The sequence below is a fragment of the Argopecten irradians genome, chromosome 14 (assembly GCF_041381155.1).
Source record: "Argopecten irradians isolate NY chromosome 14, Ai_NY, whole genome shotgun sequence".
In the NCBI taxonomy this organism is placed as follows: Eukaryota; Metazoa; Mollusca; class Bivalvia; order Pectinida; family Pectinidae; genus Argopecten; species Argopecten irradians.
In genome coordinates, this window is record NC_091147.1 from 8,886,190 (window position 1) to 8,913,200 (window position 27,011).

The window sequence follows — 27,011 nt, forward strand, 5'->3', positions numbered from 1 at the left end:
AATTCAATGTTTTTCATATGCTATAAGGCATTGGAATTTTTGTTCTTGTTTATTTTTCAAATGCATAATGTTCAACAGCTTTTCAATGTCAATTTTGGGTGAAAGGTCGGTTGAGGTCAAAGGTTGTCTAAAGTAAAAATATAAAAGGCATCAGACAATTGTAAGCAGGTAGATTCGAACTTCAGCTGAAAATTTCCTGTATTATTGGCTGGCTGTACACAGTCAATATGACATTTTATTTTGATACAAGCTAAAACTGTTTTCTGTAACTTAAGAAAAGAAAGAAACATGTTATAATCACAAGAAAAAATCTACTACTACTGTGGCTGTCGTCTGCTCCCTGGCAATAGTTGCGGGTGATAGAAACGTGATGAAGAGAAAAAATGTACTCACAAAGTCCAAGTTACTTTCAAAGTTCAGATGAATTAAAATCTAAAGAGATATTTGGTGACTTTGGACTTTATGATCTTTGCTTATATATTTACTGTATGCAATGAAGTACCAAAGGGAGATAACAATTTGTAACCTAATATAGAAACACGAAAGGGAGGTAAAGTTAGAATAACCTATTACTTGACACTTTATTTATGTGAGATACATTAAAGGGAGATATATCTTAAAAGTAAGATGCACTAATTATACACTAGTATGGCTTAGTACTTACTACAGAAGCATTAAAGGGAGAGAATCTTACAAGGGAGGTAATCAAATGAGTGAGACAGTTTGGTAAGTAAAACAGAAAAATTAAAGGAAAATAATCTCTTTAAGAAGAAGTAAGAAGAACGAGAGGGAGGTAATCAAATAAGTATTATAGCTTGGTAATTTAAACAGGGGTCTATTCCTGAGGATGTAAAGTAGCCATTTCCATGGGTGTGCTACAGCAGCTGCAGTCACTACTGTGGCTGTCGTCTGCTCCCTGGCAATAGTTGCGGGTGATAGAAACTTGATGAAGAGGAAAAAAAATACCACGATAACATCTTTCTGCACTTTTTGTTCCAAGTGGAAAGATCTCTAAACAGTTTTGAACTGGGGAAAACCCAGACTTTTTATCAACTAGCAGCTGTAATATTTTCATTTTTTAACACAGCAACAGTTTTAAATTTGAAAGCTGATACATATGTAGCCAGTCGACCTTGTCTGCCGTTTCAGATGTATATGCTCTCTTTTAGATTCCATCTCAGAATGTTCAACTTGAATAAAAAAAAATTGATAAAATACAGATATTTATTTGATAGGCAGTGAATCACAAAAATAATTTACATTGTTTAGATATTAAGATGTTTGTAGGTATCCACATGTTAGGTAAAGTTAACAATGCTGTAAGACATGTTGCTGAGTAGTAAACACAAACTGTATATACCACTGCAGACAGGGAGCATGCCAGCTACACAATATTTATTGACCAGAAATTATCAAATGGCTGTCATATTACATACAAGGTTTGTGGGGAGAAGGCGGAGGATGAGGGAGAGGGGGGACATGAAAAGGGGAAGCATGTAGAAGTAGAAATAGGAAAAAGAAGAGGGATGAAAAGTAGGTGGTTGGACTGCAATTTGAAAAAAATGAACAGGAAGGATGTTATGGGGCAGAGAATTGAAATAATTGGGCTGAGAAAAAAAAACATGAGAAGGACTATCTATAGAAACAGCATGAGGACAAAATTGGACTGGGAAAGGAAAACACGAGAAGGAAGCTAGGGGTTCAGTGAAATAAGGGAATGGAAGGAGATATATAGCATGCATGAAAAAAAAAGTGGTCCTGTTGTAAGATTTGAAAAGTTGTTTAATAGGTGAATGCTGAATAATTGCAAAGGGTTATTAAGATTTTGGAGCATAATGAGGCAAAATGAAATGAAGGAAGAAGTATGGGTAGGAGGAAAAATGGCGCGGGGTGGGGGGGGGGGAGATGAGGGGTAATGTAAGTGGTAACCATGGGTGTCAATTGTATCCAGCCATGCAAATATGTAATGGTATTTGAAATCTCTTAAGATATACATTTCTTTCCTGCATAATGGCACGGTGGAAATATGTGTATAGCCCACACAATCTGGTATGAATGGCTACAATTAGGATATGTGAACCTATAATGATAAGCGATTGTTAAATTGCTTTTTCTCGCTACTTATCTGGAATGTTTACATGGCTATCATATTGAAGAGGAATTACGGAGGTGTCAAGTTTTGTACAGAGTACCAAGAAATCTGTCTTATATTGTACATGGCACAGTGCATATGTTACACAATTAAAAGAGAGTGTCAGAATACAGAGGTTACTATTAATGTTCTGTCAGAGCTTAAGTAAGCCTTGAAGTTACTGATTTATCAACTACATGACTCAACCTATTACTGGACTTTGTCTCACCGACTGAAGCCGATGTTCTGTCAGCATTAAAGTAAGCATTCATACCACAACTTCACAGTTACATTAGCGCTATTCGGCCTTGAAGGATTAGGGACAGTTCAGTGTAACTTCACTATAGTCCTATGTACACTATATAGAAGACAATCAACTGGACAAGGTGATTTGTCAGTACTTGTCCAATCAGCATCCGATTTCAGCACACTATCTCAAAGACACAGCACATAATCTAATATATCACTGACTTCAAGAACAACATAGCTTAATGTAATTATGGTCTCATCACGATTAGATAAAAATGTAATCAAAGTTTATTCATATTTATATATACTAGTATAATGATTTGTACGTACTGTTAATATTTAGGGAGAGGGCATGTATAGGCATGTTACCTGTTACCCAATTCTCATTGTCTTTTACATCTGACAATAAAATATGCTATAGTGAAATGAAAGTACACTGATTTGAAATTGGTTTTTTGTTCACATCTGGACAAATCTGTATTCTATTTTAAAAGTGATAAATCATATTATTGAGTGATATTTTTCTTAATCTGTATCAATAACATTTTTCGTGTTTTTACGACAGCGTGAGAATCAGATCTAATGGTTGTCAAGCACGCATGTTACACAGATCCTCTTAACTCTGGGAATAACTCTTTTAACAAACGTGAAAACGAATTTTCTCGTCAGCAGTGATTACAGGCTTCAATAATTCTTTTATTTGTCAAAATCTCGGTTTCATGGATGTAGAGAACAAAAGGTGTTTTAAGAAAGTGTAGCGATGAAATTGAGTTTTTTGGTACAAAATAGCTGAAGAAATTGTTTGTCAGGATTGCATGTCAGAAAAATGGTTGAATTTGGTTTTTGCATCCAGTTAAATCAGGATGCTTTGTTTTATGAATCCCCGGAAATCCATTTAGTAGAAATTAATTGATTCCGAAGAGGAAATATCACGATGGAAGATTTTCTCTCCTTTTCTATCATTTGATCTTCAAGAATCAAGAAAAAGTTTGAAGAAGTGAATAATTCTAAATGTATCTATCACGGTCTAAATGATAAATTGCATCCAATTTTTATACAGTGAAAAATAATTTTTCATTGTAACACATGAAGGTTGTAACTTTGATCTAAGCCGAGGTGGCTGAATGATTATGATGCCGTGACATTTTGTTATTAGCCCTCCACCTCTGGGTTGCAGGTTCAAAACCCACATTGAACCATTGACATATTACTAACAACAGGTCAGGTTTTTCTTCAGGAACTCTGGCTTTTGTCCACTTTCAAATTGAAAGAAACCATCGATTACCATGGCTAGTGATACATTATAGCTTTAGAAATAAAATTTAGAATCGGAAGATTTTGACACTGATTTTGGTTATTCATGGACGTTTTATTTGATTTTGGGATTTTGGTGACATTTCAGAATGGTTTTAAAGGATGGATTCAAATGTTTGAACTTTTCAACAGTAACACCAAATTTGATTTTCAGTTCAAATTAATTGTTCAGAGAATTTACAATGAGACTTTATCAAGAGGTGTTCAATATATCAACCAGCCAGTGATCGTTGTAGAGTCGTTCTATCCCCCGACGACCAATTTCTAGGTTAACAAGATTTGGTACCATATTGTGTTTCTGCTGGATAATGTTATCAACGCCGTCATTCTCATGATCAGATTTAACTTGAGTATATCTTGGGATGTTCCTGAGATGTCCTCCAGTATCTCAGTGCTGAGGTAATTCCTGCTCAGAGACGATGGGACGAGTGGCGATCCCGAAAGGCGATCGTGCTTAGTGAGGTTTAATGTTAACACCCATAATGCCCCCGCCCTGTTAGAAGATAGCTATGAGGACCATACAGAGGATAAATCTAAGACCTGATATAGAAATCTACAAAAGAATAGATATTGCATTAGGACCTGTCAAACAAAATCAATACAGCTGTATGATTCCTCTAATTCGAGCGTCAAAAAATGTCACCTTGTCATTAGGTATATCTGTACACTACAAACCATTTATAGTTATTCACAGGTGAGAAAAACCTGTATCTGTAGAAAATAGTTGAACGCTTCGCAGTGATTTTGGCTATCGAATCTGGATGGTGCTATCGCCAGTAATACAGGTAGCTGAATCTTTCTGGTACTTACAGCACAGTATCAGTGATATTGATGCCTTCATTTGAAGCTTGGGAAAGATAATGAATCCCATAGTATCAATGATTTATCACGTGAACAACACCAAATTTGGTGTGTCAGCATCTGAAGCCGAGTCCCTACACATGAGTAAATTAACGATAAGGTCGGCTGTCTTAATCCTCAGCTGATTTCATGAAGTAAGGTGAGGACTTTTTGGGAGAACTTTTACTTGGAACAGGCCAACAAAGTATTGAATGGAACCAATAGAGTCGTGGTGTTTATAAAACCAATAGAGTCGTGTATGTTTATTGGTGTGAAATTGGACCATTTATATAGAGGTACGATGTATCTAAATAACGCCGGCCACATAACAATATGTCATTAGTTATAGTGGTAATGTATTACATGTTCCATTATTTCAATAAGATTCTTAAGTTTTCAGGATATCAATTGAGATTGAAGTAGCAAATGATGTCCACAGTAGAAATCGCATAAAATTGGTTAAAATCAAAAACAATGTCCAAGGTACGGGCCGCATAAAATTGAAGGTATCTAATGAAAAAATGTGTCCATGGTAGGGGCCACATCAAGTTAATATGCACCTAAAGAAAACCAATGTCCAGGGTAGGGGCTTGATAAAGTTGAAAGTATCAAACGAAAAAAGGTGTCAATGGTAGAGGCCACATAAAGAAAACAGGAACTGAAAAACCTGTGCTTGATTATGGGGTCATATGCAATCGAGTCTCACTGTTCCTTGGCATACACTATTGCTAGATCATTACAAAAAATTTGGCCACATTGTCATGGTAAAAAAGAACCCTGATAGTTCTTTATGAGATTGAATTGCTTATCAGACAAATGATATTCATTAAATATTCTACCACTCATTCTGAAAGCTGAATATCAGGGGTGAATTCATAGGCGTTGATTTGGGGGAATGATTCATTTGGACATTCTGTATGTCGATGAATCTGTAACAGCAACAAGATACACAGGAAGTATTGGAATGGAAATCTAAAGACTAGAATTCTCCGAGGAATGGTCATCTTCTCCAAGGGTCACAATCGACGACCTAAACCACCCGTACCAATCTCTTCTTTTGTAATTATTTGGCTCCTCGGATTATCTGTTGGTCTGCTTCTGTCTGTACTGGTGACAGACTTGTCCCGTCTCTCGGGACGTTTAAGACGGCTTGGAAAACTTCTGTTTATGCTTCTGTAGCTTGTGCTGTTTTTTGAGCTGTTGTCATTTTGGTGGAATTGCACTTTGTTAAGATTTTTTTTTTATCTTAAGTTCAGTTTTAAGTTCTATTCTGACTCTTTAGTCAAAGAAGCGCAGCTAAAATCTGCATCAGAACCCTTTGGTATGAGGTATAGGTGCACAAATTATCTTGTTTTAATCATTATTAGTCCCTAAGCCTAAAATGAGTTTTGAAGATTTGAAGCTGTGCTCTGAATTTAACAGTCTAGAACCTCATGATTTAAATAGTTTTCTTTAATTTTGAATTCTTATTAACATAGCAAAATTGTGAATTTGGTTTTACATTTTAGTCGATATAGAGCAGACGTTGATTCTCTGCGATCTAGCCCACTCTCCGTCGACTCAATATACGAGACTCTGTTTATGCACAATTGGCATTATCTAAAGGAAGATATAGTTCAGTATTATTGATAATAATAAAAGTTGTATTGTCAGGTAATTACAGTTATTGTTTTTTGTGTTGCTAATCTCCGGCTGCCTGAGACAATAAGATGTGCTGTGCCATATCATCATCTTCAGTACATCGCATGACAGAGGCCCATCCAATTTATCGGTTACTACAATTTTATTATTGAAAATGCAAGATATTATTTTCATAAAAAAAAAAATCAGAGCTGGGGATTAGGTATTGATTTAAGGAACTGTAAGTGTGTGATTCGGTTATGGTTTATAAGTAGTTCATTGGGGACGTTTATATATATAAAGCTTTACAGCTGGTATATGTACTTATAGATTTCACGGTCTGTAGACGTCTTTATACCATACACTTTATCTGTCTATGTAGAAATCACGTAAATACAGTAATAAATGTCCTCCCATTTAATCAAAATACACTTTTATTTACTGATATCATACAAAAGATATTTTTTATCCCTATCTCCTAGCTGTTTGGACAAATTGGTATCAAATCATTTTTGACATTTATCTAGATGAACTGTTTTCAATCTTGTTTTAAAGGGATCAACATATGCTGATACAGAAATATCAAAATATCTATTGATATCTATAACATATATTGTAATCAAAGAGAAAACCTATGTTAGTCTTGAATTCCCTTTACATAAAAAGATATTGAAATCAGAAGAATATTTCAAAAGAGTTTTTACGATATGTGTGAAGATCCTAATACATGAAATGTATAATGACCCTAACAAAAGTCTTGTCCAAATTTAAATATATAAAGCTAAGTGTTTGTATCCAGATACATGTTGAAAGGAATTTGAATTTTATAAGATGTTTTGGGGATAATTTGAAGTATCACGACCGCCTGGTGAGTCAGTACTAAGCGAGTGGGCGTGTTTGTTGAATATTTAGATTCAGTCGTTTATTGTTGTGATCAATTGGAACATATGTCAACAATAGTCGTCACAGGGAGACATAGAGACTTATAGAGGCCAGGTACTGGTTCTGTGGTGACAGTCATTGTAGTCTATAAAGATTGATTTCCCTGGTCATCTTACACCCGACTAGTGTAAACGGTGTAATTATATAAAGGAGCCCAATGGAGTTCAAGACTCACGATTACACTGTCTTAAGAGCTCTTCTTCTGTAGTTTTACTCCTTCTCCCCTAAAGACATATTTGAACTCTTCTAAATCAATGACAGGAACAGTTCATTATCAATATTCAGGGGAGAATGAGTAGAGGTTATTGAATGGCTTTTCTGAGTGACGAGAAATCATGTTATAACTGACTCACTGCATGCTTCTTAACCTTGACAAAAAGGCAGGTTGGAAAAATACTCACCTTTCCATTCCTATACCATACTTTTTCATTGTTTTCAGTTTGATTTACCTGTATCTTTCCATTCCTATACCATACTTTTTCATTGTTTTCAGTTTGTTTTACCTGTACCTTTCCATTCCTATACCATACTTTTTCATTGTTTTCAGTTTGTTTTACCTGTACCTTTCCATTCCTATACCATACTTTTTCCTTTCCATTCCTATACCATACTTTTTCATTGTTTTCAGTTTGATTTACCTGTATCTTTCCATTCCTATACCATACTTTTTCATTGTTTTCAGTTTGTTTTACCTGTACCTTTCCATTCCTATACCATACTTTTTCATTGTTTTCAGTTTGATTTACCTGTACCTATCGTGCTGATAAACATTAGAACAAAATGAAATGCTGATCAAATTAAAGAAGAATGCTAGAGATTATAAAATTAGCTTGATATTAGTTGAAGGATCAATTGTAGCTTACATTTGTTTATGAAACAGTAATTAATCCTACACTACCATCAATCTATTTTATTAAAACGAAAGAAAACACTAATGATGAAGTAATTATTTTTGGATGTCGAGGGCAGAGAACTCTGTAAAAATACAACCATATTTAATTCCTGTTTACTGTTGCTATGTTTTAGATGAAGGCCCTTTGTAATTTCCCTGTTACCGTGACAACTAAAGCAGCTAACACTACGACATCACACCAGGCCCACGGGCACCACCACCAGGCCCCGCTCAACCGGCGTTCCATCGGTGGCGACCTCTATGACCAGGTGTTAGAGGTGATGAAGGAATTACTGACATCGCTGAGGATGTTTGACACGATGTCCGATGTGATCTGTGACCAGGAATTATACTACAACCAGAACATGGAGAGTGACCAGTGCTGGAATGGAACCACAATTGGAAGGTAGGTCAAGGTCATATATAAATTGTTGTACGAGGTCAAAGTGGACACAGAATGCATGTTGGATTCTGTAACGTTGTATACAGTAACGTTTGGAGTATACAATGCTGTGCCTGGTATAGTGTGTCACATCTGTAAGTCAGACGGACATTAGTCAGACAGACATAAGTTAGACAGACAACAAACTTTGATAACATCACTCAGATTCAAAATCAATGTCAAAAGTCAAGGTCATATGAAATTAAAGTGAAAAAAAAAATATCTCTTGCTATTGACATTGAAGGTCACTCTGTTGTTAAAAATACCATTAGATATTGTTGAAGGTCATTCTGTTGCTTTAAATAGCAATAAAATATTATCTAAGGTCATTTTAAAGCTATAAATAGAATTAAATATCGTTGAAGGTCATTCTATTTCTATAAATAGCAATAGATATCATTGAAGGTCATTCTGGTTCTATTGATAGATGATGAATAGAAGTTGTAGGTCGTTTTGTAACTATAAATAACTATGGTAACAGGTTGCTACAGGAAGTGATGTAATGGAATAAGACAGGTAGGGATTGAGAACATATATCACAGTAGACACGTAACACTAGGGAAACGGCACAAAAAATGCATGTAACGCCTCCGACGACATTTATGTATCATCTAATGCCATCGGGAAGCATTTTCTACCACACGAAATCAGACTGTGGCCCTGATTCCTGCCTGTCACAGGCCACCTCGGTCTGGTGTTTGAGCAGCGCTGACGACACAGGTTGGTGCCACGGTGAGATACACCAGTCTCCTGGTATTATGTATGTGATCCACAGAGTACTCACTCTGTACACAACTTATCATTACTGGAGCACTTTTATCTCCTCTCAGTGCACAAACTTGATCACATGGAAAATCAGTACGAGGTGCAGCTACCTTGGAGTCCAAAGCAATCAGCATCTCTTTGGTACGGCACGTTTTATCACTGTTGAGCTAGCAGAGCTTCGATTTTTTATCAAATAGAAAAGGAAGAAAAAAAAAACAATGACAGTTGTAATTTTGATTTAAACCACCACCTCTTTGTGAAGATGAAATCTATCTATCTTACTGAAGTACAGCATTGAAAAGTTGACTCAGGTTTTATAATACATTTACAGTTGTACAGAAACATGTGTCATACTCCAATATGTTGGTGACATTGGTTAGCCAACTTTTAACAGATTGGATACAATCTAGTGAATTTACAGTAAATATGATCAATTGGTTGTTGTTTTCCAGCTGTTAATTTATTTATATACCAGAAACAGTTGGGACATCAGGCTCCAATGAAATAGCTCATATGCAATATTACATATAAATAGATGTCTTTGATATAAGAATACAGGGTATGCCAACCAATAAGTTCTTAAAGAGAGTCGAAACCTGGATATAAGAATACAGGGTATGCTAACCAATCGGTCAGTAAAGACAATAGATACCTGGATATAAGAATTCTGGGTATGCTAACCAGTCGGTCATTAAAGACAATAGATACCTGGATATAAGAATTCTGGGTATGCTAACCAGTCGGTCATTAAAGACAATAGATACCTGGATATAAGAATTCAGGGTATGCTAGCCAATCGGTCATTAAAGACGATAGATACCTGGATATAAGAATTCAGGGTATGCTAGCCAATCGGTCATTAAAGACGATAGATACCTGGATATAAGAATTCAGGGTATGCTAACCAATCGGTCATTAAAGACGATAGATACCTGGATATAAGAATTCAGGGTATGCTAGCCAATCGGTCATTAAAGACGATAGATACCTGGATATAAGAATTCAGGGTATGCTAGCCAATCGGTCATTAAAGACGATAGATACCTGGATATAAGAATTCAGGGTATGCTAACCAATCGGTCATTAAAGACGATAGATACCTGGATATAAGAATACAGGGTATATGCTAACCAATCAGTCATTAAAGACGATAGATACCTGGATATAAGAATTCAGGGTATGCTAACCAATCAGTTTGATTTTAACATTGATCTCCCAGGTTAGTGACTAATGTAAATTAATGTCCTTGTACTAAGGTTGCGCCTCATCTCACCCACAGTAGTAGTGACAGCATATAAGGTCATGCTTCATCAGTTTCAAGTCGAGATTTTTATGTATTTGCCATATTTGGTCACAGAGCCCATCTGGCTTAACTTCAAAGACCGTTTTTCATTTCCTGCTAAACCCATGATTATATCTCTAATACAACAAGTAGGTAAAAGGTCTTTAATATTTTGTAAAGTTAGTACCAACAATATTCCATCTTGATTTCAAAATTGTTGTTAAACTGTGCTCATGCACCGGCCTAATCACCTTTTTAACAACTGGCCTAGCGTAGAAAAAAGCTGGAAATAAAAATTGGTGGAGGGGATTTTGTTTGAAGTGGCAAGTAGGTTTATTTCTTGTACCGATTGAAATGTTGAACATTTCTTACATATTGAAATGTTGAACATTTCTTACATATTGAAATGTTGAACATTTCTTGTGTATATTGAAATTTTGAACATTTTCTGTACATATTGAAATGTTGAATTCAGAATTTGATTCTGTTCTTATATAAGTACAGAATCCTCCTTATAATCAAATTAGGGAAGTTTCTTTTTATCTTAGATAAATAAATAACAGCTGTATGTTAGCTAATACTGTAGACAATACACAAAGCAATTATTGAATTCTAGAAATGTATTTTTCCCTTAATCAGCTTTCGTTTTTGTATCTAGTTTTACCTGTGAGAATTATTATAGAACGAAGAGATAATAATTCAAAATTTTATTTGTTGGAAGATCTCTCAAATGTGCAATTATGTGAATCAATTAACGATATTGGTGTCGGATATTGCTGGGTCACAAGCACTGAAAGTGATCCAAAGCCTTGTTATGGCTTTATAGAAATTAATTAGCAGGAATATAAGCCCTGTATAATGCTCCTGAGGTATCTCTCAGCTCCTGAGGTATCTCTCAGATCAGGAGTTATGTAGGGTATCAAAATATACTTATACCTTAAGTGTGGATCAAGTACAATGGAATGCTGTCTTCTAGGGTACAGAACCGGACCAATGGTCACTAAGACAGCAGGTCATGTGGTACATCGGTATATATTGTATAGGTAATCAGAACAATAAGACTATTACAATAGGAATAATGTGGACAATTGTCTACCAAAGAAAACATTCCTAGAACACAATTTACATTATGTATTTGGTATTTATAGCATTTTATTGACTTTAGAGGATGCTGTATCACAGAGTGCTGTCCCCTTGATTTGTAACCCTGTCACAGCCTCCCAGAAAAAAAGATCTATTTTTTTTCTTTGATTTCATTGGACATTGGCTTCAATATACCCTCCAAACATCGGCTATTATTATTACATAACAACCAATTGACAATAAAATCACAAGGTATTTCAAATCAAGTTGTTAGAATGAATAATTTTACTTTCTAGGTAAACTAAGAGGTCAAACAAGTGTTGTTTAATTGATTGACAAACTAAACGGTCAAACAAGTGTTGTTAAATTGGTTGACAAACTAAGAGGTCAATTAAGTCTCGTTTCATTGATTGGCACTGTATGATGCAGTGATCAAAACAAGTGCTCTGTATTTGATTGTTTTTAGTGATAAACATACTTAAATAGACAATAACACAATGTAGAAGTATTGCTTTAAAAAGATTGAATATTTCAGAAGTTTAAAATATGTGATTACCATTACGCTGCTTTTGCTGTTCCAGATAGCTTAAATCTTGCAGCGTCAATGTTTATGCTGACAGAGTCTGTCGGATGAAACCATCTATCACGCACAGGATGTTTGTAAAAGGATGATGTATTGTTTTTGTATGCAACAAAACAGCTGTTTGATGTTTCCAACTGTATCAAAACCCCTATAGATAACAATGGAATATCCAATTTCAATGTCGGTAGAATCCATTGTAAAAAGTAGAAGGGTGGGCACATTTCACTGTGGACTGTTATGCACACTACCTTTCTATACTAGTATGTGAATATCGTCATTGGTAATTAATTGAAGCAATTTCCAAAGGTAACGTCATGCTATTATGAATCATCCAGTATAAAATTCACAATGTGATTCATTAAGCAAACTTTTTTTAAAGCAATTTATCCATTATACATTTTGTATTTGTATTGTATTCTTAGGTTGAAATTACACCTGGGAATTGGTCTTCCATTGTTTTTATAAACTAAAACCTTGGAAATCTTGGGCTTGTGTAGAATTTAGTCTCCTTGCAGCCTTCCACTTCAACAGAAACATGTTCTTTTTCAACATCTACTTATCTATGTTGGTCAAATAGTTAAGGTGTTTGTCTTTCTGTAGTTCTTCATCCCTAAACCACAATGGCCAAAGAAGGTCCTTGACCTCTTAACCTCTAAGTCGTGATGGTTAAGACTATCCGCCCTTGACCTCTGGGTTGCAATGGCCATCTTTGAGGTTACAATGTTCAGCTTAGATTGAGCACCTCTTCCTGGTTTGAGGCCTATTTTGGACTGATTTTGGAGGATTTTCTCTGGGTACTTTGACTTTGGATGTATTATATCATAAAAGCCTGTAGCATCAATAAATTACCATTGACTGTTAATTGTGTGTAAATACAATGAATACAGTAAACATGCAAATAAACCTAAAAATAATGTACTTACTTTTTTCTCTCCTCTGTATATATATAAACTTTACATGACATTAGTGCACTGACAAGACCTGTAACCATGGCATTACATTTCAAGAGGTCACTGAAGGTCAATTAAAGGTCACAATAGATTCGTATCTTCTAAAAATCCTCTGAATTTTGATATGACTTAGATTTTAAACAATTTTATTCAAACATTTTTTATAGAAGGCATTGTTGGTATATGGGTTTATGCTATTTTAATGTTCAAAAACTATTAATTTAAAACTTAGCCATGATATATGTGATATGGTGATGTAGAAAGTATTTTATGATACTGACTATAACTTATGATGTATGGGATATGATGCTGAAGAAAGTATTTTATGATACTGACTATAATAGGTATGTGGAGGTAATAGATTCTGATTTACCTGTTCATGATAAGATGGATGAACGATAAGGAGTAAAATGTCACCCAAAAGGTTCATCTTTTCTGTAAAAAAAAAACATATTTCATTGTCCCAAGATTTATGTATGTCAAGGTACACAAAGTTACCCTCTCTTTATGAATTCAATAAATATATCTATATGAAAGACAAATAAAAATGTTTAGGTCAAAGGTCATTGTTTCATTAGTTTATTTGAAAATTTAAAGTACATAATTAGGTTTTCTTCGGTGAGGGCGAGCTTGTTGAACCAAATACATTCAAAAACAAAGCAGACACTTGTTATGGTTGAAATTGGCCATGTATTATATATAAACAAAGGTCTTAAAAATATGAATTTTCAAGCCAATATCAAAACCAAATGACACCACAAGACATCATTTGGTTCTTGGGGGATAAAAAATATGCCACAATGTCGTTCTACAGCAGATCCATTGTATGTCAACAGAAATTTCTGGTTCTGAGTTAAAATGTGGGTCGGAATAACAACCAGTGTTATGTATAACTAACTGATCCTTACTGGTCTGGAAGCCATGACATGAAGTTAGATAACAAAAACTTTCGTATGGGATATTGAGAAAACGGTAGAAAAATCTGAAAAATGTGCAGGTTACGAAATAGAGTTGATTTGTGTAGAGCACGTTTGTGAAGTTGATGTGATTTTTGTTCCTGCATCTCAGTGATACAGTTTTCGCAGGGTGCCGTTTCCACGTAACTGTCACTACCAATCTCCACTGGGGGCTTCAGATAAAATTCTGATATCAGTCTTCAACTATCATCACTGATATTCATTGGAGTTTTATTTGAAAACTTATCTTGAGTTTCCACCCTGACCGTTTGATGTGAGAGATAGTATTGGTCTGAATGGCCTGTTTTACTAGGACTGACTGTGTTTGTGTTTCCGTTTTATTGAGTAACAATGTTCAAATTTGATTCTTTTTAAGAATGAAACCATGAGAAAATACAAAATGAGGAAAAAACAAAACAATACAGACCCTATGGAAATTAATTTTATAGAGTTAAATTGTAACACATTGATGATTTGTATTTCGAATAGATTTAGCATGTGAGCTGTGCTTATCAAGTGGGTTAGGGATTACAAAGTTCTACAACTAGCATGTCACTATTGGCTTAGTGGTTAGGGTGTCCAGGTATGGTAACACTAGCCGTCCATCCCTGGGTTGCAAGTTTCATCGCCCACATGGTACATAAGATATTTGCCACATGTATTGACCATAGGTTGACCAAGTATATAGGTTTTATTTCTGACCCTGGCTGTTAACATGCCATTGCCTTATAAAGCTATAACAAATAATAGTCGTTGAATTTTTTTTGCATTCTTATGAAGGAAAAGCACCAGAAAAATGATAGATTTTTATTTTTTCATGGAAATTTTGAAATTACAAATAAAATGTGACCATATGCTGCTCTAGGTTTCCCTGTGTGTAAAACACATGTCAGTAAATATAGCCATTAACAAATCAATCTGAATACACAATACTGTTAGTTATGTCATTTCCCCTCGTTAATTGACGTGTCTAATTACCGTTACACAATACACTGTCTCGCTGGGAAAACAGTCGCCCACAAGTTTCGTCCAAAATTCAATTGTGACATTCTGATTTTTGCAATGTTGGAATGAATTTCATTGTCATTAACAGAAATCAATTAAATTTAGTTTCAGATTACAAACAAATGTTTAATTATTTATTGATTTGTTCATTATGGTTTATTTTTAAAAAAAATTTTAAATCATTAATTTAACTCTACGGTTTATTAACAGGACATCATACAGTAGATATTTTCCACCATGGGATGCCAGGATGATCAACTTGACAAAAAAAATTAGATGAAAAAATAAACCAAGAAAATCCTGAAACAAGCATAGAATATAAACTACCTTAGTGATTGGGATCCCAGATTGTCAATTTCAACACATCTTGACCTTTTTATAAAACCATAAAACATCTCTGTCTTTACAAACAGGAGTGACTGAATTTCTTAGACATCTTTTAAGTTTAAATGACTACCAGTAGTCCATAACTGAATCTTATATTTTATTAGGTCATCTGACCGAAGGTCAGGATGACCTATTGTCATCGTGTTTTGTCCGTCGTCGTGCGCCGTGCGCTGTCCGCCGTCCGCCGTGCGTCGTGCGTAAGACTATTTATACAAAAGCCTACTCCTCCTTAACCCTTGAGCGGATTACATCCATATTTGGTGTGAAACATCATTGGGGAAGGACAATCATATTTTATATAAATGAGCCTGGTCCGACCCCTAGGGGCTGAGGGATGGGGCCCAAAAAGGGCAAATTTTCTTAATTTTAGCTTTAAAATCCTACTCCTCCTTCATCCTTTAACGGATTTCATCTATATTTGGTGTGAAATATCATTGGGGAAGGACAATCATATTTTATATAAATGAGCCTGGTCCGACCCCTAGGGGCTGAGGGGTGGGGCCCCAAAAGGGCAAATTTTCTTAATTTAAGCTTTAAAATCCTACTTCTCTTTCATCCTTGGATGGATTTCATCTATATTTGGGGTAAAATATCATTGGGGAAGGACAATCATATTTTATATACATGAGCCTGGTCCGACCCCTAGGGGCTGAGGGGTGGGGCCCCAAATGGGGAATTTTTTTTAATTTTAGCTTTAAAATCCTACTCCTCCTTCACCATTGAATGAATTTCATCCATATTTGGTGTGAAACATCATTGGGGATGAACAATCATATTTTATATAAATGAGCCTGGTCCGACCCCAGGGGCTGAGGGGTGGGGTCCCAAATTGGGAAATTTTCTTAATTGTAGCTTTAAAATCCTACTCCTCCTTCATCCTTGAATGAATTTCATCCATATTTGGTTTGAAACATCATTGGGGAAGGACAATCATATTATATATCAATGAGCCTGGTCCGACCCCTAGGGGGTGAGGGGTGGGGCCCCAAAAGGCAAAAAAAAACCCTCCTCCTTCATCCTTGAATGGATTTCATCTATATTTGGTGTAAAAAATCATTGGGGAAGGACAATCATATTTCATATCAATGAGATAGGTCCGATCCCAAGAGGCAGAGGGGCCGGGACCCAAAAGGGGAATTTTCTTAATTTAAGCTTTTAAATCCTACTCCTCCTTCATCCTTGGATGAATTTCATCCATATTTGGTGTGAAACATCATTGGGGAAGGACAATCATATTTTATATAAATGAGTCTGGTCCGACCCCTAGGGGCTGAGGGGTGGGGCACCAAAAGGGCAAATTTTCTTAATTTTAGCTGGCCCACTTCCTGTTTTCAGGTTTCGGTCTCTTTTCTCAATGAAAATTAGTCTATATGGGTTTAAATTGATGCCGAACAACATGCAAACATTTTCGTAAAGATTTTGGTATTCCAAGATGGCCGCTGACCCACTTCCTGTTTTCAGGTTTCAGTCTCCGATCTCAAGGAAAATTGGTCTATAGGGGTTTTAATTGATTCAGAAGGGGGAACTTCAGATGAGGACAATCATATTTTATAAAGGACCGAGCTAAGACCCTTGGGGATAGTACGGCGGATGTCCAAAATGGAAGCTTTGCTGAAATTTGGCTTTAAAATCTGACTCCTCCTTATATTAATCCATGAATGGGTTACAACCATATATGGATGAAGGGCTACCAAGTTTGTTCAACAAATGACATTTACCTATTTCAGAAACTTACATATTCAACTAAGGAGTTCCACGTATTGTTTATATTAATCTTTAACCAATACTTTATACTGTGACTTTGTTGTTTTGTGCAATGAGTCAGATGACCGTTAAGGCCCATGGGCCTCTTGTAGATAATTTAATACAAGGAAACAAATTTCTGGTATTTTATTATTTTCAAAAATATGAATTCCAGATAATATTTTAAACAGTACTATGTTGGATCTCAGTTTGTCTAAAACATATCATCCTTGGAACATTTCATTCTCCAACCTTGTATTCAGTTTGAAGGCAGCTTTCCAACTGCATATCAGAGCCACAAATTGATGAAGTTGATTAAGAAAGCAGTTGGCAAATTACATAACTTGTAAAATGCAGGTTTAGATGTAACTACGCATAGTGGAAAAAAGGTTTGTTGTATTTGTATAACAATTGGTATTTCACAATTACTGCCAGGATATTCAGTAAAATGCCAAACGTTTCATGTTACTGAAATTTAGGTCAGTGAAACTGGCAAGTTCTTCCAACGGTGTGAAGGGACTTAATATCATGATTCCAAAGATATATTATTTCATGAAGAAATTTTTACTGACAGTAAACTATTTTATTCTCATATTTTATTGATGTCTTAGTTTGATGAATTAATTAACATCATCTGATTAATTTGATTTCAAAACTGTTATTTTTAGGAATGACTTATGATTGTTGAAGACTCTGTTCATTTGTGCACCATGTGATGATGAAGCAGTAAAAACTAAATGAATTTCTGTATTTGACTTAAACCAGCCAGTCAGGACACATCAAAGTTGACTCGTTATCATTAATAACACCTGTTTTAATTAGCGGTCTTACCTTTGATATTCTGTCTCTGGTGTATCAACAAAAAAAAAAAAAAATCAAAATTCTATTTCAATTGTCATTAAAAACATTTAAGGTGTGCTTTTATGTAAATGGTTAATTTATGAAAGTTCTTTTTATGCTTTACTTGTAAGCACATGGTAAGCCTGCGCTTAAAAGATTCCATGGGGAGGCATTGCTTCAGTAGTGTTTATTTACTATAGTAGGCTTAGGGAAATTAAACCAGATTCCCAGACAATATAAGAAGTCCTATAGATAATGATAATTCTCCTTAACATTGGCTGGTGGATATGGTTATTACCAGGAACCAATTTCAGACTCCTGTATAAAATGAAGTGTTTGATCAAATTGTGGTGATCCTCCAGGGAAATGTGGGCTTATGTCGGAAGCCTGAATTAGTCGAGGTTGTCTTTCCCTTTGGGACGGACACCGCAGGCTCTCAGCCATGCTGATGAAATTTCAGCTGTTTTAAGGAGATTTGGTCACCTCTCCGATTATCTGGATTTATGTTTGGTCTTCCAAGGTAATAATGTAATTCAACGAAATTGTCTTGAAGAAATAGATAAGCCAAAAATGATAACCTTCTAAGTGACCTGATTGATTACACGATTGTTCAGGCCACATTAAGGATATTACAGGTAATTGTGTCCATTAAGTGAATCCTCTCTCCCATTCTCAAGATAGATATTAAATAAAATCAGCTTTTTTTTGTATTATGGAGATTTTTCAATCTAGCAAATGTCCCCATATTGGGAATGTGGGAAGTGGCAAGTTCCTGATATAGCCTTAGATATTACTTAGCCTTAGACTATGGCTGTGTAGGATAGAAGAAGACATTGATTTTTGCGACTGTCCATAGACGTATTATATAACCTTAATATGTAGACATGATTAAAACAGAATTTCGAAGCATAATTTTCTTTTTGTTTTAATTCTTTTTTTACATCTTTCCAATTATGTGAGACTCATTTTAGAGTATGCTAGGATTTAATATTGTTGGTAAGAGTAATGCGGAGTACCAGGAGGAAAACCATCACCTTATGGTCAGGTGCTGGCTATAGTCCCATAAATACCTGCACCTGTAGCCCAGATTATTGGGTTAGAATTTTCTGACATCTTTACCACTCGATTACTGATGGAAGCTTGAAGTGAACTATCAGACACCTTTACCACTCAGCCACTGCATCCCTTAAACTATACATGCTCATATAATAGTAATATACCTTTGAGAAGAATAAATGATTTTTTTGTGTGCAAATGAATATAAATCACCTGAGTTAGTTCTTTTTCTTTAAGAAATATTATTTTCTTGTAAAGAAATATATAGGGTGGTACTTTATACTATTTAAATATGTTGCTGTTTTTTGTAAAACATGTTGACAAAGAATATATTGTAATTTGAAAACAGCTGTTTTTTAGCAAACAATGGCTGCAATACCCTACATTTTGAAAACGAGAGGTATTTTTTTAGGCTGCAGTTTTATTGAGCTAAGTGGACTGCATTCCGGATGGGTGCACGTTCTGGGTATGTGTCGCCTCCCCCTGATCCTGCACAGCTATCGACAGATCTCGGACAGATCTGCGGTGCTCTGTTACACCATTCCCACACCGTTAATCGCCCTGACATATCACATACCATACATTTTCTTGGGGTGCATTTTCTCTGGTTTAATTACACGTCCATTCATTGTGTTTTTCACAAGGTTAGGTATTCAGGATGTGTGCAGCGGGCCTTTACAGTCCAGTGAAATTTAATGGGCTCAAGTACTTTTCTTTTTACAATTATTGGTCTCATACCAGTGTCTTTTTAAAATTGTTCTTCAAACGTAACTTCAGATCATACTATTGGTGAGATTAAGATAAGCAGGTGTCCTATTGTATATACATAATAATCATGATCTTAATCATCAATTAATCACTCAATTTCCTTCTTTTTAAATATCTCGCTTTTTTTTTTTTTTTTTTTTTGCATTTCGAAAAAAAATCCTGTGGATATTTGAATACTATAATATAAAACATTTTATAATTTATATGTTTTTCTCTCTTCTGATTACTTTGTCAAAAATGAAACAAATTTTAAGTTTGCAAGTCTAAAGGTAGTGTTCTTTCATATTACAATAAAAACGACTTTGCAGAAAAGCTGAACATATGAAATGTTTTAGAATATTCAGATAGAAAGCAATAAGGGAGATAATTTTATTGGATTGTCCAACATTGACAGTAACGAGACCAAACTAATAAAAAATGAAGAATAAAGATAAGAAGAAAAGTTTTCAAATTTCATTTATTAAAAATGATGTTTTCATAGGCAGAGAGTGCGGATCTGTCTTATCCATGTATACCTGGCGTTTTGACAGCTGTTCAGAAATAAAAGTCTTGCAGGATTACATTCTCCATTTCTAATCTCAGAAGGATTTCATTCGAAATTTTAAAGTAAAATTAATAAATCAGAGATAAGTAGGTTTCAACAAAATCTTGTTTTCATGTAAATGTTCGTATAAATCAGTTTTTAGTCTTTTTACTTTTATATAAAAATCTTTTTGAAAAGCTGCATTAGCTCTAGATGCATGACTGCCAAGATTTAAACCAGTTTGATTGGTTGTTTTATGCATTTTAAGTGATGCAGTCTATTCTGACTTTATCATTTTGTATTCACACTTTTCTATCTTTGCTACCTACAAATAAATGGAAGACAAGGAAAATCTAAATTAAAAAAACAAAAACAAAAACCCCAAATTAGTGCTTTGAACAAAGGGGCCTTATTTTAGTGTAACTGTTATTCATCCTATCTTGCCCTGTCCTGTCTCATTTTCCTCTTCCTTGAGACGGGGGAACAGAGTTGGGGTTAGGGGAAGGATTGGGCTGGGAGGGGTTGGGCTGTCACATGTTGCTAGGTAAAGCTCTGGGGAGAGGTCTGACGTCCCACGTTGCCAGGTAAAGCTCTGGGGAGGGGGGAGAGGGGGGCGGTCCCATGTTGCTGGGTAAAGCTCTGGGGAGAGGGAGGAAGGGTTGGATGTCCCATGTTGCCAGGTACAGCTTGCACTTATACAGGAGAGGTGATTATGTTTTGTCACTATTTTTTCTGTTTTATTTGTAAAAGCATATCAACTTATAATCTATTGACGTCCATAGACTATAAATGTAAAATGTTGAGCCCCTCTCTAAGTCTGTACTGTAGAGTAACACACATTTTTTGTTGGTGAGTTGTCAAATGTATATATGTAAAAAAAAGTGTGGTGGTGCCCCGTGATGAATTCAATTTTAAATGGCCATAAATTGTTGGTAGACCCACACAGGGGCTTTTATCAACAGCCCAGTCTTTGTGCCTGAAACTCAGACATACTTGAATCATGAGCGATGGAACAATTCTGCTCGCTCATGTGGAAACCAACAGACGCTGGAGGTAAATGGACCATAAATAGACGAAGGGATATTAGCATAAGTTAGTGTACTTGTCCTCATAAGGTCAGAGTCTTGTCACCTCGGGATTTGTGAGTGTCCACAGAGACAGCCAGTCATGGGGGCGGGCGACAGACACCCACCCTCAGCACTATTGGCTGATTAAAGCAGTCACACATGGCCGAACACCTGGTCAAAATGGACTGTATAACAGGTGTGAAAGTAGTCTGGTCAAATATGGAAAGTGTCTGGACATAGAAGTATTACTTATATGAACACAGTATGGTAGGAGGATGTAGCACCATCTGTAGGCAGTTAGAGGTTTCAAATAAAAGGCACATAAGCTTGTTATATCCTGGTGTAGAATACTTAATGGTGATATGTATAGAATTAGTTATAAAATATTCTGTATAGTCGTAGCTGGTGGCTACCTGATAGACTGATAAAGATAAAAAAAAAAAAAAACCAATATAATCCAATTTCAAATTTAGGAAAATGGCAAAGCACACTTCGGTGTTACTTTCAGGACAAAACCCTGATTTCTTCATAGTACATATTTTTCAAATGGTCTTGACTTTCATTATTTCTCTGAATATTTGTAATCTACAAGTAGAAGCTTTTCTGTAACCTAGATCATGATTAATTATTGTGGCTTTTGAAAGAAAACCAGAACCTTGTAAATGCTTTGTTAGTTTGAAATTGCCATTAATATGCGCTGTATGACAAGAACATGTAGGATAAACTGACAATGCTGAGGAAAAGTTCTTCATTATGTCCACAATCAATTAGCTTGTTTTAGGGGTATAGTAAAACTAAAAACAAAAGCTAAGTACACAGAAAAGGAGTCGTATTGTTGTGGGTGTTTCATCGTTAAGATCACAATACACGCTAATGTTGTGGTTGTTACTGACAACACAGAAACAAACAATTATAAGACAAGGAGAAACTAAACATCATAAAATGGCGAGAACCAGCTGTAATCGACTAATTAGAGGGAAAATTTGATCAACAGTTAATTAGTGTACTCCATGAATGAATAAGTGATACTGTAATAAAACGGTGCCTTGTGCCTACAATTTGTGTTACAATAGTTGGCCATATTGTAGTCCCTTTGTACGTATAAGATATATAGTGTAGTTATTAAATATCAAATGTTACATAATTTGTTGGTGTAGTGTAAAAGTTTGTTACTCTGCTTCGTATTTCTGTATCTTTGTTTTGTTCATGCTGTTTTTTATGCTGGTGTTGATATATTTTACGTTGATTCCAATTAATGTAAATGTGGAACTTTACGCCAGGGGTGATTTTTCGCTATTTACTCGAAGGCATTTATACCTACCATGAAAATTTCCACCAAGCATTCAATTTTGTGAATATTACCAAAAGCCAGAAGTTTTATTTGTCACGTAAATAATACCGATGTGAAATGTTTATTCTTACAAATCACAGAAATAAGCACCCGCGAAAATATCCATGTGCACAGTATTTGAGAGACCTTTGAAATTGTGTTCAAGCTCTCTCAAAATTTGATCTTGCCAAAAAGAAGTTGTTTACAGCAATTAACCTGGCGAGCCTTCTGTAAAATGGAAATGAAAGTTGTAGCAGACGGATCGCTGATTTTTGTGATGACTTTTAGACTCTTACCTCAGTCATGACAGCAACGTTAAAAAGTTTATTTCATGACCCTATAGACCTCGGAGATTATTCATAAAATTGACTTGAAACCTACCGAGATGTTTTACCAGCATATGCTAATAATCATTCACAGAATGAAGATGACCTCACTGATTCTGGAGAGATAATATATTTTAAAGTTGTCATGGCGATTAGCCAAGTTGGAATCACCCAGGTAGTTGAGTTTCTAGGCCGTCTGATTCTGATAGGAGGACTGTAAAGAGTTTTACAAGATAGCGTTTATGAAATATGAGTTATAAAAAGTTGGAGTATATGATAAACAATTGTTCGCTTAATGTTAAAGGAAAGTGGTTCTGTAATGTTAGGATGGGGAAAATTATCACAAATGATTTTCTCTATATGTGGCTATCAGCTAAATGTGCGTTCTGTGAGTGCTAGAAAAAATACAACGAGGATGAGTAAAAAATGAATATTTTCAATCAAAAAATGATTAAAGAAAAATCACAAATATTTTTTGAATGCTAAAGGCGGCAATTTACTAAACATCAGACCTCATGATCTGTTTAGGAAAGATTAGTGGAACAAAAATGATGGAGTAGTTTTGTTGATGGAAAAACAACTTTTGTATAATTTATTCGGTTTCTTTTCATGTACCGTAGCTATGTCACAAGTATGGGCCGTAAATTAGATCAATGGTTTGATTATAAAATTGTAATAATAGAAGGTAGAGACAGGTGGTCAGATAAATGAGTTGATAGGAATACTGGTACCTGGGACTGCACCCTGACCCACGACCACTTAAAGTTCAAAGTCATCAGACCATGCTCCTTATTTGCATGAAATTTAGAAATATCTAAATGGAATTAACATTGAAAATCGGTTATGAGATGAAAAATGTCTTGTTTTCTTATTTCATGGCTTATAATTTTAATGGTATTCCAATGAAAACCTTTATCAGGTTAGAACTTTGCATATTTGTTTGTTAATTTTGAGTGCTTGAATATTTCTTGGGTTATAGCATGATGCATTTGAATTGCGGAATTCACCTCTAGAGTTCTCAAACAAGAGCCTGGTTCTTCTAGAATCAAATGAATGTATTTCCTAAACGGATGCTCTTCAATTTTTTATAAAAATTCTAATTATCTAGTAAGGAAAAAATTACAGAGACTTTTTTGAGCAAATGATCTCATAAATAACAAATTAGAGTCCAGATATTTGACCTTTCGATTAAAAACTTTTCATATGATCCCAATATTGACTTCCATATCTATTATAAATGTAAAGATTGGGTAGGGGGTACCCCAATAATGACAGGGAAATGGACAGAAGGCTCGCATTCCTCATATGATTGATTCTCACCAAGTTCTTTCAGTAAACAATTCCCAACAGGTGGCGCTCTAAGCTGAAAGTGAAAGTGTTCGTCCATTGGGACATTAAAGAGGTCGAGAGGTCATGAAGAAAAAAGCGACATGTCATTGAAATGAGATATGTATTGACCCCAGAAACAGGAGGGGACTTCATAAATTCCTTCATTTGTGTTGGTGATCATCCTATCTATAGGGGTGGTCAGAAGCTATACAAATTATTATGTGGGATTTGTGAAACCATATTTGAATATTTATAATGCTGATGTGTAAGTGACTTATAAAATCAGGATCATAGAAATTCAAAAGGTTCAGTATTTATGTATTTTCTTATTGATATCTATATTCTGTGATGGCTATTTGAACCGTCGTTTAGTATCCTCTCCCTAACTATAGATAGACACACTACATGACATTCCTGTTTGAAGGTTGATGAACGCTGCATGCAAATCCATGTTTCCTTCAAAACGTTCATGGATGAGCCATGTTGCACCAAACTATACCTGACTGCTGCGACCATTTCACTAAGCACCTTGAAGGCTTAAATGTATTTTAATCATTAATACAAAGAGAAATGATTGTATACACTGCGCGGAATCTGCCATCGCCTAAGCTGCAGCGAGCGTAGACTCCGAGACTAGGTTTGTGTAATAAACACTGTTAAACGCAGATTTTCAAATGCCTAAAAAATCTCTAATGTAAGTTTCATTAACAGTGATGTAAAAACTTAAAAGTTTCCAAATTACCTCATTTATTTATTTTTTTCTTCTAAATGTTTGTCATCACACTAGTTATTATTTTTGTCGATAAAACCTACAAAAAATGTCAGTGATGGTGCGATTGGGGTAAATCCTGGTGGAACTGAGGTAAAACTATGAAGGTTACCACATACATATGTAGGATATTCGATGTTGAATGCAATGAAATTTTCTCATTTAGTTAGTGAAATATCTTTTCATTTGGTTCATGCACATAAAGGTTTTTTTGTATTTATACAGAATTAATTATTGATGGTAAAAATAGTCAGTGACTTCCTACCTAACTATCAAGGATCAAATCTTAAGTGTGTGTAAGGTCTAAATTCTTCAGACAAGCGTCAAAAATCTTAATTGAACCATAGAATAAATCCAAAAGGAATGATTAACTCACTTTGCATCACAAGAAAATCCTTCTCAACGAAACTCTGTGTTAATCAATCTCATCGTGAATATAGCGAAATTGTGACTTGTAAGCTTTTCCTAAAATCAATCTTTGAAATACCATCAAATATGCCCCAAATACCAAGGAAGATGTTGGAATTGTTTCTAACATTAGATTTAAGTTACAGTGTAAGAAAAGAGTTCCTTGGTGTAGGTTGATTCACAGGACCCCTGATAGGTAGCTGACCCTAGCTATTCTATATAGATGGTCGGTTCAAACTCCTGTGAGATAAGAGAAACACGGTCCCCATCATTTATTTCATCATTATTTACTTCCATTTCTCAGCTATTCAAATCTCGTTTGATGAATGCTTGGTCATTGACCAACTTTTAGTGGGTTAGATATGATTTATTAAAAGTATTAACATATCACAGAGTTATCTGCTCTTGTGGGTGTGGATTGATTGCAGATTCTTGATTGCAACATCAAGGTTTTGCAATGTAAAAGCATGCATTTTTCTGAGAAAGGTTTTTAAATTCGCTAACAAAACAATGAAGTTACAATGCAATACCAGCAAAGGGGAAGAACTGTGTATTCTGTAAAGCAGAAATGGCTAAGTGTAAAAGCATCATTTGCTGCTGAAATATTTGGTTGCACCTTGATCTGACACATACTTGGATGTATAGTAAACAAATGATGGCTTTTAAAACAAAGAATGTGATACAACTGCAATGTATGCTATCTGGAACATTCTTACCCTAGTACTTCAGTCTGATTCTTATGAAAGTTTAGGGGTATTGTTGTAGTTCAAGTTTGCACATTACAATGGTTAACCCAAAACTAATTGTCACGTTTCAAGCTTGTTTTTATATTTTTTTGAGAAAATCAATCTTCATATAAAAAGCTATTTTGGCATTTAGGTGAAAACTTGGATTGTGAACAAATGTTCCGATATATCAGGTCAAGGAAAGTAACGTACCTTGCCGACTTTATTAGACATTTAATATATTTCAAAGTGTGAAGAACTCGTGAAAAGGGAGATAAGCAATCATAGGTAAAAGTTTTCAACAAAAAATGTAGACAATAGTATAGTGGAGATAAAACAAATATTTACAGTTTTCTATCAGTCTGAAAATATGTTCATATACATTAGCATGATGTAGAAATAGTTACAAATGGGCAAACACACAATTATTATGATAATATAATGTTACAAAAGGGAAGAAATTAAAAATTAAAATACAGGATTCAGGATCAACTTTGATTAATTTTTATGACTGGAGGTAATATACAAGTGGTCTAGTGTTGCATGTCTATAGAAAAATTAGGGTATCTTGTCAGTAGGGTACCCATGACAGTGCAGACCAGACTGTTTCTCAAGAGATTTGATATATCCTACATTTCAAGAAAAATATTTCAGGACCTTTTCAATGTCATTCTTTGAAAATTTCA

General features: G+C 35.1%; 1 protein-coding gene across 1 annotated transcript in view; it reads left to right on the plus strand.

Moving 5' to 3' along the window:
• LOC138307786 (glypican-5-like) overlaps positions 1-27,011 on the plus strand; it is a 106,799-nt gene that overhangs the window by 62,045 nt on the left and 17,743 nt on the right. Inside the window, exon 4 of the mRNA XM_069248669.1 lies at positions 8,123-8,394. Within this exon, the coding sequence (XP_069104770.1) occupies positions 8,123-8,394 (272 nt within the window). The remainder of the gene's footprint in view (positions 1-8,122; positions 8,395-27,011) is intronic.